The sequence below is a fragment of the Pteronotus mesoamericanus genome, unplaced genomic scaffold, assembly GCF_021234165.1.
Source record: "Pteronotus mesoamericanus isolate MK-2021 breed Mesoamerican mustached bat unplaced genomic scaffold, CSHL_Meso_final contig_1242, whole genome shotgun sequence".
Classification (NCBI taxonomy): Eukaryota; Metazoa; Chordata; class Mammalia; order Chiroptera; family Mormoopidae; genus Pteronotus; species Pteronotus mesoamericanus.
In genome coordinates this window covers 466,564-482,819 of record NW_026555053.1, presented here as the reverse complement: position 1 = coordinate 482,819, position 16,256 = coordinate 466,564, and the positions used below count along the sequence as shown (strand labels likewise).

The 16,256-nt window shown below is 49.8% G+C and overlaps 1 protein-coding gene and 1 non-coding gene across 2 annotated transcripts; one reads left to right on the top strand and one right to left on the bottom strand.

The window, feature by feature from the left end:
- The first annotated feature begins 690 nt into the window (after positions 1–690).
- PSMA4 (proteasome 20S subunit alpha 4) lies at positions 691–6,632 on the top strand. Its single transcript, XM_054588298.1, has 9 exons — positions 691–806; positions 1,970–1,993; positions 2,227–2,269; positions 2,540–2,702; positions 3,488–3,565; positions 3,881–3,969; positions 4,439–4,569; positions 5,062–5,185; positions 6,258–6,632. The coding sequence occupies exons 2-9, from the start codon at positions 1,991–1,993 to the stop codon at positions 6,410–6,412; spliced, it is 786 nt and encodes a 261-aa protein (XP_054444273.1). The 5' UTR covers positions 691–806; positions 1,970–1,990; the 3' UTR covers positions 6,413–6,632.
- Positions 6,633–14,868: 8,236 nt separating this feature from the next.
- On the bottom strand, positions 14,869–14,972 carry LOC129083483 (U6 spliceosomal RNA). The gene has a single exon (XR_008530486.1). It is a non-coding gene; the product is annotated as a U6 spliceosomal RNA (small nuclear RNA).
- Positions 14,973–16,256: the final 1,284 nt, after the last annotated feature.

Sequence of the window (16,256 nt, the reverse complement as noted above, 5' to 3'; positions counted from 1 at the left end):
CTAGGCTCCCGAAGTTTAAAACATGAGTAGTAGTTTACAGAGGGACTGAAGCCAGAACGGAGAGGTGGATAATGAACACCAAACAATGTCAGTGAAGAAGAGAAGTGCTGTGTGTGTGGCGATGGTTGGTATTGCTTTAACTAGACTGGTGGGCACTCCGTCTGACCAGGTGAAAGGCAGGCAGGAGACGAAGGAGCAGGGAGCAATGGGGTGGGGGTGGGGGGCGGTCCACGCTGGTGCTGTCCTAGGCGACGGTGCTGAAGGGGAAGCGAACACTGTGAAGGCGCCGAGCAGGATTAGCCGTAACTCCACTGTCCCCCTCGCTGGGGTCCTGCGCTCCCTACACGCTGTAGTGTCCCCTTCTCAGGCACAGGACCCCGCTGGGCCCGTCGCACCCCACCTCCCCGCTCCCATGGGGCAGCAGTCCATTCCCCAGAGGTCCAACAACTCTGTCCCACCTCGAAGGACCGCCGCCTCCTCCGTCCCGCCCCCGAAGGACTTCCGTTCTTCGGACCCGCCCCCCAAAGACTTCCGTGTCCTCCGTCCCGCCCCAGAAGGACGTCCGTTTTTTCGGACACGCCCCAGAAGGACTTCCGTATCCCCGTTGGGTCCCCAAAGGACTTCCGCGTCCTCTGCCCCGCCCCCGAAGGACTTCAGCTTCCTCGGCTCCGGTCCCGGAAGTCTACACTCGGTAGCTTTGCGCAGGCGCGGGGGCCATAGTGCCAGCGAACGCTCTGGTTTCGGCCGTGGTTTCCTCGTGTGGTGTGAAGCCCTTCGCGTGGACCTCAATCCCAGCCTCTCCTCCGGTGAGTCCGTGTTTCCGGTCACCGCGGAACTTTGGCACCGTCCCCGCGAGCGGGCCTGGGTCGTGGGCGCCGCCGCAGAGCGGGTCCGGCCTGCAGGCGCTGCGCGATGACTGTGCTTCTGGGAAACGGACTGGCCCCCGCCGGCCGCCGTAGTCCGTGAGCGGAGCCGGGGTCTGGCCCCCGGGGGGCGCGGCGGGCGGCGCTGGGGAGCGCGGCTTCAGTCCCGAGGGGGTCCGTGCAGGGAAGTGAGCGGCGCGGGGGTGTGGGGATGAGGAAGGGCCCGGCGGCTTCGTCGCGGGTCGCTGCCTCCGTCAGTGCCGGCCGGAGTGGGCGCCCCAAAGTGCCCGGCAGGCCCGGGGGACTTGACCCCCCGCCCCCGGCGCGGCCCTTTGGAGTAAGAGAGGAAGCTCACCGTTCTCGTCTGGGCGCGCGGGTCCTTCGGACGTAGCGCCTGGTGTTCCGGCCTTTGGGGCAGGGGCTCTAACGCCGAGCCCCGGAGTGTGGTCGGCGGGAGTGGCGAGGACGCTGCGGGTGTTGGCGCCCCGCCCCCTCCCACACGCGGGACCCCAGCCCTCCCGGGGGAAGCCTGACGCTCTTCTTAGCGCGTTCTCGTGGTCGGGATAGTCGCCTAGCTTTCTAGCTGCTGCTCTTTCTTTTTTCTTTTTCTTCTTTCTCTCTTTTCCGCTTCAGCAATTTGTCTCTTGCCCATGAGCCGTCCTGTCCTGTCTCCGTGTTTTTGCTCAAGTTTTCTCCTCTGCCTGGGCTGCCCTTCCCTTCTCCTTCCCCAGGTCGTGCTCTTGGACCTGAAGGTTCTCATCCCTCGGTCTGCCTCTACCATGTCTAATTTGGGCTCATTTTCTGTGTTGCTTTTTTCAAGAGTCCTTTTTTGATCTCTCTCCATCGCTCCTTCCGCTCCGCCCTTGGTGCCCATTTCCCCGCGGCTCCGTAATCCTCCGCTTGCCCGCCTCTCCCGACCACCAGGCCGGACGCTCTTCAGGACGGGGGTGGCCTCCCGCATCCTGGCGCTAGCGTGGTGCCTGCGGCGCTTGGTAGCTGCTCCGTACACTCAGCTGAGTGAAGGGAGTGAACAAGACAGCTTCTTTTAAGTCATGAAAATGCTCTGTAACTTTCATTTTAATAAGGATCCTATTTTCTTTTTACAGGAGCTGTAAAGTTCAGGAAACATGGTACGTTATGCACATGTCAGTGAGCCCGACAAAGTGTGTTGTTGTGCTCAGTTTACAGACCTGCATGAGAAAGCTGGAGTGGGAAGAAGCAGAGGTGGGATGGTGTCTTCCGCCTTTCGGTTTCCTCCTACACGCTGGACTTTGGTGCCAGGATGTGTTTTGTGAGGGGATCTGCGGGCTTGTAGGAGTTACTTTCAGTGGATGGGAATCACTTGTATGTTTTTCCATTGCAGTCTCGAAGATATGACTCCAGGACCACTATATTTTCTCCAGAAGGTAAAGTACAAATTGTATGACCTGTCTCAAAAGATTTTTCTAAAGTGTTTTACTTTTTGGGGGGCGGGGGGGACCAAGACACTTTCTTTATAGTTGTTCACACTCTCTGTGCTTTGACGTAACGATAGTGACCAGGCTGATCATGTGCAGCACAGGAGAATGAAAGTGGGGCTCGTGCGTATAGCCTGTGGGTGTCCCCGCTGATGTCCTTGGCCCAGTGGTGCCAGCGCCCACAGGGTGTCTTGCTTTGTCCCCGCTTGTGTTCTGCAGGTCGCTTGTACCAAGTTGAATATGCCATGGAGGCGATTGGACACGCGGGCACCTGTTTAGGAATCTTAGCAAACGACGGTGTTTTGCTTGCAGCAGAGCGGCGCAACATCCACAAGCTTCTCGATGAAGTCTTTTTTTCTGAAAAAATTTATAAACTCAACGAGTAAGTGAGCTCTTAGGGAAGAGAGTTTAAATATCTCACATGCTCACATACGTAGGATCTCTCATACTTTGGGAGGGCTATTCTGTGTGACGTAGTAAATTCAAGTGAACACTTTACTGTGCTTTTACTGGTGGAAATTTTTTATTTTTATTTGAAACCTTGAGGCTTAGGACCCCATGTTATTCTTTTGAAGCGCAAGGCCAAGCACTCAGTGGAGAAAGAGTGCTCTGTATCGATAAGCTTTTGGCATGATAGTCGTGCAGACACAGGTGAAGTCTGCGTGACCATTGCGTATCTTCCCTGGGCCTCAGTGTGTCCTTGAGCGGCTGTGGCAGGTTGATGAAGGAGACTAAAGTGAGTGACAGACACTAGCGCAGAAATGCCCTCCACCCCCATCAAGCCAGGCCTTAGGAGGTGAGAATACTTACTACCCAAGAACATGGCGTTGTTTTTTTTTTCCTTTTTGGCAAAACCTTTATCTTTGTTCCTGAATTTTCTCAGGACTTGCTTTAGCTTCCTAGTGTTCATTCTCTCTCCGTTTTCAGCCTAGTGGCGCCAAGTGTACCTGTTGAAATGAAGGGGGCAGTGTTTATCCTTCATGTTAAATGACATTGGGTTTATCCTACAAAGATGAAACTCCTGTAGTTTCTGTCTATTCAGACAAAAGTTGTAGGTGTGAAGCAAGCATGGTAAACTTCTAATAGCACTTGGCATTTTGCAGTGCTTGTGAAGGACCCTCTCAGGTGTCTTTCCAGCTCATACATCACATGTTTCTTTTCCTGCAGGGACATGGCCTGCAGCGTGGCCGGCATAACTTCTGATGCTAATGTTCTGACCAACGAACTGAGGCTCATTGCCCAAAGGTATGGTCCGAAAGAGCATAGCAGGTGATATCTAAGTTAGTTTGCTATCTCTAAGAACTCATTTTTGCAAAGATTAAAGTCATTACAAATCTGTTTGAAAATTGAAAATTGAAAATTGCTTTGTTTCAATTCAGACTTGTAAAGTGTTATCTGCCCTAAGACCAGTAGCATGCTGACACACCCTTGCTCCCCTCACCCCTTTCAAATTACAAGGGACCGTTAGGTTGGCGCAGATTTATCTTCAGAGGGTACTTTGCTTAGAATATATATGTGTTTTACAAGAAAACTGTTACTATGCCAATTTCTTCATCCTAGGTATTTATTACAGTATCAGGAGCCTATTCCTTGTGAGCAGTTGGTTACAGCACTGTGTGATATCAAACAAGCTTATACACAGTTTGGAGGTATGAAATTTGGGGCAAATTTTATTCCAGAAAGGGAAAACATTTTCTAAGTAATGATATTTTTGAGACGGTAAAAAGACATTGAAAATTAAATAAGTAAATATCATTGATACATTTGTGCTTCGTGAAATAAGTGGTTTCCATGATGTAGATTATCATATGTTTTCTTAGTAGACTGTTGAGAGGCCAAAATAGCATTTTCAAATCCGGGAGCGAGTTGCTTTTTACATAATAATGAAACAGCACTGAGCACTGGTCCTCTGTGCCTGCATCCCGTCCCCTGCCCGTGCTGGTGTCCTAGAAACAGGAGTGGGCATTTTGATGGACTTTGTCCCCGGTGGCCAGAACAAAGCAGTTTGTGAATGCTTAGCTTCACAGAAGGGGTTTCAGCCCCATGCAGGGAGCTCAAGTAACTATAGCGGTGCTAAGTTTAGACTGTTGGTGTGTGTGTTCTCTGTCTTGGTTAAAGGGAAACGTCCCTTTGGTGTCTCGCTGCTGTACATCGGCTGGGATAAGCATTACGGCTTTCAGCTCTATCAGAGCGACCCAAGCGGAAATTATGGGGGATGGAAAGCCACGTGCATTGGAAATAACAGCGCCGTGAGTATTTTTGTGTCGCTCTAGAATCTAGCAAAAGGCCTATTAACTACCGTAATTTTGAAATAGTGACGACTGTAAACAGTATTTTAAGATAACTGCAACAACTTTAATATCTGTGATTGCTATTGATAATGATGTTGCAGGTCTGGTAGTGCTATTGGGGTTTATTGGCTGCATTTGTATTTAAAGGAGAGGCTACTTTTCACGGAGACGTTGTCAGAATGAGATACCGTTTTTTTCACATCCTGGGTCATAGCCCCCGCATTCCGTCACAGACCCTTGGCGGCCTGAGGCCCCGGGTTGAGCCCTCCGCTCTGTGAGCGTCAGCGCCGCCCCGCCAGCCCGTCCCGAGTCTGTGCTCCCTCCCATCAGAACTGTTTGTATTGGGATGGGCTAAGAGCAGTCCCAGCGTTTGTCTTCTGCCCAGTCCATGCTCCTGAAAACGCAGACATTTCACGGACATTTTCTTTGTTGATTCTTCCTGTTCCACAGGCAGCTGTGTCGATGTTAAAGCAAGACTACAAAGAAGGAGAGATGACCCTGAAGTCAGCACTAGCGTTAGCTATCAAAGTCCTCAATAAGACCATGGACGTGAGCAAACTCTCTGCTGAGAAAGGTAATTTATGGCCCGTCCTCTTAGGTTCACTTTGTGAACTGTGTTAGGCCTTTAACGTGTTGCCATAGTTCACTGAAAAGGCAGCCTTCTGAGTTGGGGGCCTTCCACCTCTTCCCTGCGTGAGGACACGAGCTTGGCGAGGGCGAGTGCCCTGACCATGGCCGGCAGCGACCGGCTGTGGAGCCACAAGCCCAAGCGGCGTTCCAGGCTCAAGGACTTGAGCCCGGATGGCCCCACCGGGCATGGCTGGGGGTCTGAGCGGTGCCGCTTTGGGTCGATGCTTATTTTACCGACTTTCTGGCAGCAGTGTCTGTGCCCATGTGCGCACGGGCTGAGCGCGCGTGTACGGTGTCCTTCACCAGAGGTGGGCCATGTGCGCGTGTTGTGGTACCTCTGCTTGTGAGTCCGCTGACCTCGTACATGAAGCCCACGTTTGCAGTCTTAGTGACTTATTTAGCTTGAGTTATGTAACCTCATAAGACAATATTCCTAAATAACGTTTTCCAGAACTTGTAAGTCAGCACGTCGGTTGGGTTGGGCGGCTTCACTGCCTGGAACGTGCGCCTCCGCCCCTTTCAGCTGTGCTCACTTTCCCTACACAGAAAAGTCCTACTTTTAGTCAGTGCATTTTTCTGGTCCATAGTCATGGAAGCTGCTTTTCATGCCTTTTTTTTTAAAAAGAGTTTTGATAAGTCCGTGAAAAATGAGTGTAATTCCTGGTTAAAGATACGGGCCTAGCCTTCAGGAGCTCCTACAGGGAAATTACGGTTCCTTCTGCGCTGGGTTCCTTCTGCTCAGCGCGGCGTAGAGCAGATTGGCTTGGGCAGTTGGCAGGTTTTACTTTTTCTAAGAAAGTGACAGAGCGGCAGCTCAGAAGGTTGGAATGATGAGAAGGAAGATAATTTAAGTTAAAATGTTAATAAAAGTATCCGTGAATCATATTGCGCCTAAACACAGCGGAGTAGGGAGCGAAGGCCAGAGTGATGTGGAGAGAGAGGCCACATTGCGTGGCTGCCGTGGGTCTGTGCCGAGCGCGCCTGTCTGTAACGCGCGTGTGTGTGTTTGCTCGTAGTGGAGATTGCCACGCTAACCAGAGAGAACGGGAAGACGGTCATCAGAGTCCTCAAGCAGAAGGAAGTGGAACAGTTGATCAAAAAACACGAGGAAGAAGAAGCTAAGGCTGAGCGTGAGAAGAAAGAAAAAGAACAAAAAGAAAAGGATAAATAGAAGACAAAATTGGGGATTTTATAACTTGTTTGGGCACCGTTTCAGTGTGGACGTGGTCCCCTGCCACACTGGGGGAGCGTTGGCTTTTTATCCTGGACTTGGGAAGGTAGGATGGTGCCATCTGATGGGGCCCTCAATCTCTGTCAAGATGAGTGATGATTGTTCTTCTTGGACCTTTTAATCCCCTTCCCCCTTTTTTGGGAATAAAACTTGGAAAGAATGGCAGTGGTGAAGGAAGTGGTCTGTAGCAGTAGTTGTTGCACAGCGGGGTTAAGGGCTGGGATCTTTCGTGCTGTAGCGTGCGGGGGCTGCCCGTGCGGGTACTTCTACATCGGATGTCAAGTTCGATGGAGGTGGGGCGCCACAAGAAGGGGAAGGTGGCATTGTGCCCTGAAGGGTCCCTGTGCCGTGTCCCCACCGTCTGGGAGAACCCGTGGCCCTGGGCCTCTGAAGCGAGAATCACGCTCGTCTCGTAGGTGCTGCCAGCCTGTGGCATCGGTGGATATTCCTACTGGACTGTGAGTGTGAGTGCACATGCACGTGCGCTCGTGGCCACACAGGCCGCTACGGTAACACGTGAAAGGCCCCTTTGAAGTGAAAGCCTTGTACCTGCCGCACGTCTCAGGGACCCGTTAATCAGTGCTTTTGAAGCCCCTGTGTGTCCCTGTCAGAGCTCATGTCTCTCTTCCCCTCTGTGCCCGAGAGGGAACTCGAATTTCTCCCTCCTCTGACCTGCAGTTCATACAGTCAGGCTTTCTGTTCCTGCTCCCGGTGGGCGCATCGTCGGGCAGGCCTGACGACCCATGTCTGTCACCAGGGATGGGTGCGAGAGTGAGCCTGTGGGCTGAGCCGCGCCAGGCTGCGTGGGTGGCGAAAGGTGCTGGGGCAGGCCCGCGGCGGGCACGTGGGAGGTGGCGTGCAGGGGAGATTGAGGCCACAGAGGAAAAGCGGGGCCACGGGTGAGAGCGGTGCAGTCGTGGCTGAAGGCAGCTCCATTCAGGTGGCTGTCGCTTCTGTGGAGTCATCTGGCTGTAGCGCTGCGGGGCAGCGCGCCCACCCGCAGCGTCGCCTGGAGTCTGCTGGCTCTGCAAGTTCTGGCGTCCCCGTCCCAGGCCCACGGCATAGATACTGACCTTGGAGTAGAGCCCAGCTGTCTGTTTAATGAGCTCTGCATGCAGGTCTGACACCATTGCTGCATGTTGGAATCACCTCGACCGCTTTTCAGTCTGTACACAGGGGGCGCTCCCTGCCAGTGAAGCCCGCCTCTGGGGCGGCCCGGGCCTCAGCCTGCCCTCAGGTCTCCCCACGTGGCGACAGGCGCCCTGAGCCGTAGCCGACCCCTCCCAGCTAACCCCTTCCTCGGGGGCTCCGAGGAGCAGCAGTGTCTTGCAGTTTTCTGTGGTGTCCAGGCCGAGGTGTTCCCAAGCCCCTCGGACATAGTGCTTTTTGAATCTGAAGTTTTCTCGGCACCGTAGCTTCTTGTTGCTGCTCATGGTCGCTGGGTGCTGCCGCCACCATGAGCACAGATAGCAGATGCGGCCGTTGCTCCCGGGGGGAGATGCTGGGTCAGGTTCCTTCGATCCTCTGGTCTCAGCACTCTCATGGCCCGATCAATACACAGCCTTGTTTTATGTGTGCCTCTGTTTAAAGCTGTCTTATTTTAATCTACTCTGGTAATTCATTCATATTGAACTCCTGGCCAAGAGCACTCCATATGCCTACGTGAAGCTTACGCACCATGTAGTTTCTGTGTCGGGCACAGCACAGCCTTCCTGCACTATGCTTCGGGGGCGTTTTAAAAAAGGAAAATCAGTCCTGACGGGTGTGGCTCAGTGGGTCGGGCCGCATCCTGCAAACAGGAAGGTTCCCGGTTCGATTCCCATTCACGGGCCGGGTCCCTGGTTGGGCGCATGTGAGAAGCAACTGAGCGGGTTCTCTCTCTTTTTCCTCCTGCTCTCTCAAAATAAATAAAATCTTTTTTTAAAAAAAACAAATCACCCACAAAAAGCACAAAAATGCAAAACCCATGGCACAAAACAGAGCAAAAGGAGAACCCTAAGAAGGCAGTAAGGGAGCACGGTGAGATACTTTTAAAGTTCCCTAACATCTGTTCCCTTTCCTGTTTGGCCTGAGACCAGGCAGAGACTCATGCGGCCGGTGGGGAGGAGCGCCCCGCGCTGCACCCCCCACAGTGAGCGAGCCCACGTCACGTGCTGGCTCAAGATTTCCAGCTGTTCAGTCGCGTTTTGTACACTGTCCGTCTTCTTTGCCCAATTTTTGAATCAGGGCCCTTTTAACAAGTTCATTTATGAGCCCTGTCACCTACGTTACAAATGTTTTCCCCTTTCAGCATTTCCATTTTTGTCTTCGATGCGGATATACTGAGGGCTTTGTGTTTCTGTAGGCACCGCTGACAGTCATTTACAGTTTTTGGTAATTCAGTGATGTAATGGTGTTTCCCATGCCAAAGCACATGAACACTCTCGTAATAAATTTGTGGTTTTATCACATTCATCGTGCACAATTTTAAAAATATAACTGGTATCTATTTTTTAAAAGGCAATATTTAATCATACACATTTTATTTCATTTTTCAGACTAATTCCAAGTTGCCCTTTCTTGAATGAAATCAGAATTAAGACAGTTATTTAACTTTTTTGGTTTATTCTTTTCTTTTTTTTTTTTTTTGGTAACAACTGTATTAAGATATAATTCGTACGCCATACACTCTACCCATTTCAGTTCTGCAGCCATCAGCACAATCAATTTGAGAACATTTTCATCCCTCTGAAAGGAAGCTGTGTGCGTTGTGCCGTCCCCCCAAGCCTCCCCCGCCTGAGGAAACCAATGATCTATCTACTTCCAATCTCTACAGACTTTCCTGCCCTGGACGTCGATACCGTGGGGTCCCACTGCCGCGGTCCTCTGGCGGCCTCTGTCCCTCAGGGGGTGCCAGGTTTTCAAGGCTCCCCCCACGTTGCGGTCCATAATTTCTTTGTTTACTAGATGAAAGAAATGACGGCATGAATGCATTTCTTCTTACTACTGAATATTCCTTTGAAATCACATTTGTTTGTTTATTCATCAGCTGATGAACATCAGGGTTGTTTTCATTCCTCTGGGGTGGATACTGAGAATTGGAATTGCTGGGTCATACCTTGCTTTATTCTTAATCTGTCTGTATTACCGTACATTGATATTATTGATACAGATTTTAAAAGGACTCTCCTTCCCCCCATCTTCTCCTGTGACACGCCATAAAAAAGGGCACTGGATTTACTATTTGAGCAAATGCGTATGAGTTCATTAGCTGCCATCGCGTAGGTGTCACGGTTGGAGAGGGTGTTCACCTTCCTCTTGGCAGGAAGGGCCTGTCCCCTGAGTTCCTTTACACCCAACGCCGGGGAAGGCCAAGGCTTCGCTCCTGGACCCAACTGCCTCAGACGGTAACGGTCTCTGAAAACTTCCATCCCCACCAGCAATGGGAGAATCCAGGATCAATTGTCTTCAGAGTCCTGAGCAATCTAATAACTTGCTTTTCCTGGTCGTAAGAGCAGCACAGGCTCACGCTGGAACATACACAATGCACTAAATGAGAAGCGCCTGCTCGGCGCTGCCCAGAGGGAGCCGCGCCCGCCGCCCGGCCCAGGTCCGGGGGAGGAAGCGCAGCGGTGGCCCTGGGCAAAGCCAGACAAGCTGCTTAAAATGGTCTTAGTGGGGAATTTAAAGTGTCTTTTCCTTCTCTTTGCTTTTCTAAAGCATTTTGCAGCCTTCGAGAACCCTGTTCCTCTATACAACAGAGCAGAAGCTATCATTTGTTAACAGTATGTGTCTGTTGCTTTCCACTTGTTAGTGCTCTCACAGGAACCTTGTGGAATGTTTATTACCATCCTAGCACCAGGTACCGAGGGCCCACTCTGTGCTCGGTGATGTGGGGGCAACGTCCTCAGATGCAGTTTCGAGAGGACCGAGGCTCCGTGAAGCCTCCAGGGCCACCGTCCAGCGCGAGTCCGGACTGCCGTCCCTTCCCTGGCCTGGGCCGTGGTGGCCTCCCGCCGCCGCCCCTGCAGTTCCCCCTCCCCCCCGCGCCGGGGTTGCCTTGAGCACCTATCTTAACCTTTCGTCAGTTTCCCATCAGAGAAGCTCACAGATTTGCAGTGAAGTGAGAGAAGCTTAAACTTCAGGACCCCTCACTTCCAAGGCCCGGGAAGGGACCCTAGCAATGTGTTCTGTGCTCCTGTGCTTCTTGCAAAGTCTGCAAACGTAAGATCTTTTACCTGCAATTCATAAGCACCCCTGTCTGTTTCTGCCACGGAACATACTTGTTCGCAGTCCCTTCCGTGTGCAGGAAGGTGATGGTTAATCACCGCAGTACGAAGTGGCCTCCCGCCCCCCACCTCCTCCCCGCTGAGCCGGCCTGCCCGGTGTCGTGACAGGAAGGTGTAGGAACAGAAGCATCGCCATCATCGGAAGTTCCAGGGCAGTGGAAGAGAAACAAGGCTTGGCACACGCCGAGCCAGAAGCTTGTCTGTGGCAAACTGTTCGCCCTTACAGTGTGCGAAATGGTGGGCTGGAGAGGCAGTTCTCACAATGCCAGAGACGCTGAGGGACGGTGCTGTACAGTGTGCCGGACGGTTCATCACACCAGTTTTCTAGATACTGCCATATCTGTACACTTTTTCAAAATTTGTAATTCATTGAGTTTTTTCATTCTAATAACCGTTTTCACACCCCATTTTGTATTTGTACTGCTGTATTCTTTTGCTTTAAGAGGACCCCCTGCCACACACCCCCCCCCCCCCAAATAATATCTTGTATATAAATCTGATCTGGCCCCTCCTTTCCATTGTCCTGATGATAAAGTCCATTCTCTTCATTCTGACCTGCAACTCGCCGCTGCCTTGCTGGTGATGCTCTGTCCTGGACTCCCCTCTGTCCGTCCCTCGCTGCCGTCCCCTTTCTTGGGAATGCTCTCCGCTCCGTGCTCCATGTGACTGGCATGTTCTCTGTCTCCGGTCCTCGCTCAGGTCTCCTCCTCAGGTATTTGCTGACCACGCCATCTAAAGTAGAATCCCCTGCTTCATCATTTTCCATTTATTTCCTCAAGAATTTCTATCAAATTCTGAAGTTACCTTTACTTTGTGCCTTCCTCCCTAGACAGTAAGCTCCATGAAGTCAGGGGATTTCTCTTGGTCACTGCATTGTCGGAGAACTTGTACAGTTGATTCTGAAATATTTATTGAACAAATAGCTAGGAAGTGACAGAGGACAATTCAAACTTACCATTTATCTGACTTCAGAGACCAAAGGCTGAGCACTTCCCAATATCCCAAGAGCCCTCCGCTCTTCCCACCGAGCAGGGAGGAGAGGCTGTGCACGTGACGCGCCCAGCATTTCCCCTGTTCACCATGACTGGGAGGATCAAAGGCAATCAAGAGTCCAAACAGCCTTTTCTGTACAGGTGACTTCAAATACTCTGGTATTGAAAACATGAAAAATTAATCAGGCATGTTACAGAAGATTAAGCAAAGATTGCATCTCAAATGAGACAGCTGTGGAACTGAAAATTACCAAATGATTTCCAATTTTGAGATACTTGGATCAGGCAGCTTAGAATTAGATTAAAGATAATCAATTCTCTGGAACAATCAATGCCATCCGTTACTTTAACCTTTAGAGGGAGCTTTCGGTATTGCTGGAAGGTTTCTCATCTGGTCTGACTTCTTATCCATGTAGAAAACTTGACATGAATTAGTTCCCACAGGAAATGATGGGAAAGTGACCCCTGGCTAAATAAATTAACGGAGTGGATAATTAGAACAGAATCCCAAACATATTAGGGAAGCAGCTCTCTGTCTCGGTTTCATGGGCTCCTCACTTCCCTAAAAGCATTATATTTTAGTTTACCAATTACAAATGGAAGTGAAATCTATTTAATTTGAATTTTCTTGTGTGCTTTTGAGGAACACAGTTTTATAATATTTCCTGATCAAAGTGGGAATAATCTGGGAACAATTAAATTGATAATTCCAAGATGGCAATTCTCATGGTGCATAGCCACAAATTTCTGGAGCATTTTGATGTATACCTGAAATTCAGCTTGTTTCTTGGACTTATTTTTGGTATAAATTCTACCTTTTCCACAGAGTCAAACATTTCCAACTGTGTCTTGCAGGTGACAAAATAAGGGCATAAGTTTCTTTTTAAAATTCATAATAGTATGTCATCTATGAAGATCACTTAATGCAATAAGTATATATTTCTACTAAGTTGTGTTCAGTTAGTATACAAATGTTGACCTTTTACATATTAAGTTATTGTAAGTCTGCTGAAGGAATTTACAGAAATTCATATTTGTCTTTGTTTTACTTCAGACATTATTTGCTTTTAGCTGCTTTGAGATATCATTGACATAAAATTTGTATATTTAAGGTGTATAACATGGTATTTGATATATGTAAAGGTTCTGAAATGACCCCCACAATCATGCTAATTAACATATCCATTCCCTGTACACAGGCACCATTTTGTGTATGCGTGTGTTCTGACAAGATTTAAGGTCCATGCTTTTTGCAAATTAGAAGTACCATACAGCTATATTTGTCTTTAAAAAGTCTTTTATGATTTGTCACTCTCAGATGTAAAAGCTTTCAACACTTAGGGAGCATAGGATATTGTACTGCACTTTCTTAAGTTGGAAAACAAAATACTCACTTGTAACAAGAGCTGGTTTTTGCCCAGGACACAGTATATTTATTGCTTTGTTCTGTAGTGAATGCTGTGTCCTGTTTACTTGTGTTTTTCTGTTGGTAATTGGGCCTGTGATATTGTGCTATGTGTGCTATTATTAAATTCTACTGAGACAGCTCAGTTTTATAAATGGCTTATTTTTTGCGAGATGATTTTATACACCACTATTTAGTTATTACAATCTAATAAAATATGGCCAATTAATTTTTTTCTTAAAGCTCTCTAAAATAAAATATGTCTGCACTTTTACATTTCATGGCAGCCATAGAAATAGCCCCTGAGGAGCTCCAGTGGCACAATCGGTTAGCGCGCGGTACTTATACGGCAGAAATAGCCCCTGAAAGAGACCTTTTTATTTTTTTATCATTCCTTTTGAAGGACTGAATTTTAATATTCTATCAATACTTGCTTGCTCCCTTTAATCTGTGAAAATGCATTTAATTTTAGCAGTAAAATCGACAACATCCATTTTTATCTTTAACGTTTCAGTTTGGTTGCATCTTAAAGGCACGGCAGAATTTATCACCAAACCATAATAGAAATGCTGAATGGAAGATCTGGAGACTGCCCAGCTCAGAATTTAGCGCAGCTGACCCCGTTATAAAAAACAGGAGTCAACAACAACATCGATATGAAAGACAACTCATTAGGTCACACAGTTGCAGATGACAATGTTTATTTTTGATTTCTGCTATTTATTCAGCCTTTGCTTAAGGGTTTTGTAATTGCAGAAGCACATCAGAGAGTAATTGCCACACACATGGCAACGACCACCACCTATGAACACTTGGGCTTTAAGGCGTCCTTTTACAGATTGGGGGTGAGGCCCGCAGAGAGAGTTAAGTTTGGCTTTTGAAGGCAGGACACTTGGGTCTGCATTCCTGCTCACCGTTTTCTAGCTCACCAGCTGGGAGATCTGGAGCCAGCTACTTAACATTCACTTAGCCAGCCAGCAATCCGTGTGAGCCTCTACTGCTTGGTACACTGGGCACGCGCCCGGGAAACACAGACACAGCTGCGGGAGCTCATTTTTGTGGGGGGAATTAGACACACTGAAGGGTAGCTAATTACAAATTGTGACAAGTGTGGTGAGGGGAGGGGGCGGAGCAGTGACACAGTAACAGGCAGAGGAAGTGGAGGACCCGGCTGAGACCCAGCACCATGCTGGGACAGGAATAAAAGTGTCCTGGGAGTTTGGAGAAAGCTGTGGCTGGTGGGCAAGACGCATTTGAAATGGGTCTGAAGAGAGGGTGGGTTTGTATGCTCGGGGGAGGGGAGAGGGGGCAGGATGTGCGAAGACAAAAAAGTGTAATGGAAACAATCTTCAGAGGACAGTGTGGTTGCTGGTCACCAAGTATGATGGCTCTTTGGTCAAACCTGAAGGCTGGAGGAAAGACGCTGCTTCAGGGGACTTCCGTAGGTGGTCGCCCCAGCAACAGCAGCAGTTGCGTCTTTGGCCCAGCCAGCGTCCCCCGGCAGTGTGGACGAGCGCGGATCCCAGCCAGGTGCAAGCAGCACACGCAGCAACTGAGAGGAGTCGGTGTATCCTAGGAAAAGCCATCCGCGGGGGCACCCGTTCTATTCTATAATTATCTGCTTGGCTTTTAATGTGCCCAACACATTACATGCTTTGACTTTCACTTAAAAACAGTAACAACCAGTGTTTCTCACAGGTTATGTAAATACCAACCGTGGTGCTTGTGGTTATTATTTTTTTACACTTCACAAATTTGTGTGTCATCCTTGCACAGGGGCCACGGTAATCTCTGTATTGTTCCAATTTTAGTATATGCGCTGCGGGAGCGAGCACTCGTGGTTACTGATAGAACACTCTGGGGAGGTCTAGGAGTCCAGCTATGCTTGCTGTGGCTGCACTGACAACCATTTAATTCTAGTTCTCCCACTGACAGGTAGTGTGACCTTCAGCGGGTATTCAGCCACTCGGTTCCAAGTCTCCTAGCGGGAGAAGCGCAATAACATTCTACTTTCTGCAAATAGGGAATTGCGTGTCTGTATGCCCCATAGATTATTTAGAGAAAAACAGAAACTTGCAGTGAAGGCACAATAAGTACTCTTTTTCCTGTGCAGAAATGTCGTGAGTGACAAACCCAGTCATCATCTTGTGTCCCTTGTCTGCAGCCCCTTTCTTTAAATCCAGTTAAGCAGACTAACTTCAACGGATTTTATTTGTATTTCCTTGGTTGTACTTGGACCTATGGAAAAAGTGAACACGTATTTACCGTTAAGACTCTTTGCAACCAGGTTTAGGTTTTACAAGTGGAACTTGCAGTGAAATTTCTGCTCCCAAGGAGTCTGAGAGATGTCACCTCCGTAAGGCTGTCTGTGAGGAAAGAGTGGCTCGCTCTGCCACTGAGGCTTAAGGGTAATTTGCCTGAATCTCTTTGGCCAAATGAAGCTCTCTAATCAATTATGGACAGAGGGATGAAATAGAGGGTGTAGCAGGGTGTGCGACAGGCCTGGCGCTGTCAGCAGCAGTCAGCAGTGGGGTCACAAGTGTCTGGGGCAGAGGGGGTCACTTGTATTTACAGATGTTAATTGGTGGCAGCACGAAGGAGGCTGTTTCCCCCGATGAGGGCCTGTCCTCCCGGGTACCTCCTTGGTTTAAGGACGAGGAAACTGGCCCAGACGGAGGGTACTTGCCCAGTGGCCTGGCTGACCTGGGACCAGGCCTCCAGTGGGGTCGTTTGGTCTCCAGAGCTCCGCGAGGCCGCAAGCTGCTGGGAAGGATCATTGGCAGTGGCTGATGCGAGGCACGTCAGGGTTTTCCATCTGTGCGCCTGTCCGCTCTCGGTGCAGGCATTGATGAATGGCAGTTACCCTAGATGAGCAGGGGCCCGCCCAAAGTAACCAGAAGGTAAGTGGGACCCGCCTGCGACGCTGGCCTCCGAACCTCCCCGATTCCAAGGTGGCACTTGCCACCTGCAGGGCCTGGAGGCGGTGCCAGGACTGGAAGCAGAGAGGGCAGGTCCAAAGGCAGGGCCCAGGTTCAACTGGGTGGGGCGGGGCGGGGGCGGGGCTATGGGTAAATAGGGCGGGGCCATGGCGTGCGGGATAGGGCTAGCTGCAAACTGGG

Bases quoted from the DNA above. Each gene is read 5' to 3' on its own strand.
- PSMA4 (XM_054588298.1), top strand. The intron at 2,270-2,539 runs GTAAAGTACAAA...TGTGTTCTGCAG, and splicing joins CACTATATTTTCTCCAGAAG to GTCGCTTGTACCAAGTTGAA. The intron at 3,566-3,880 runs GTATGGTCCGAA...TCTTCATCCTAG, and splicing joins CTGAGGCTCATTGCCCAAAG to GTATTTATTACAGTATCAGG.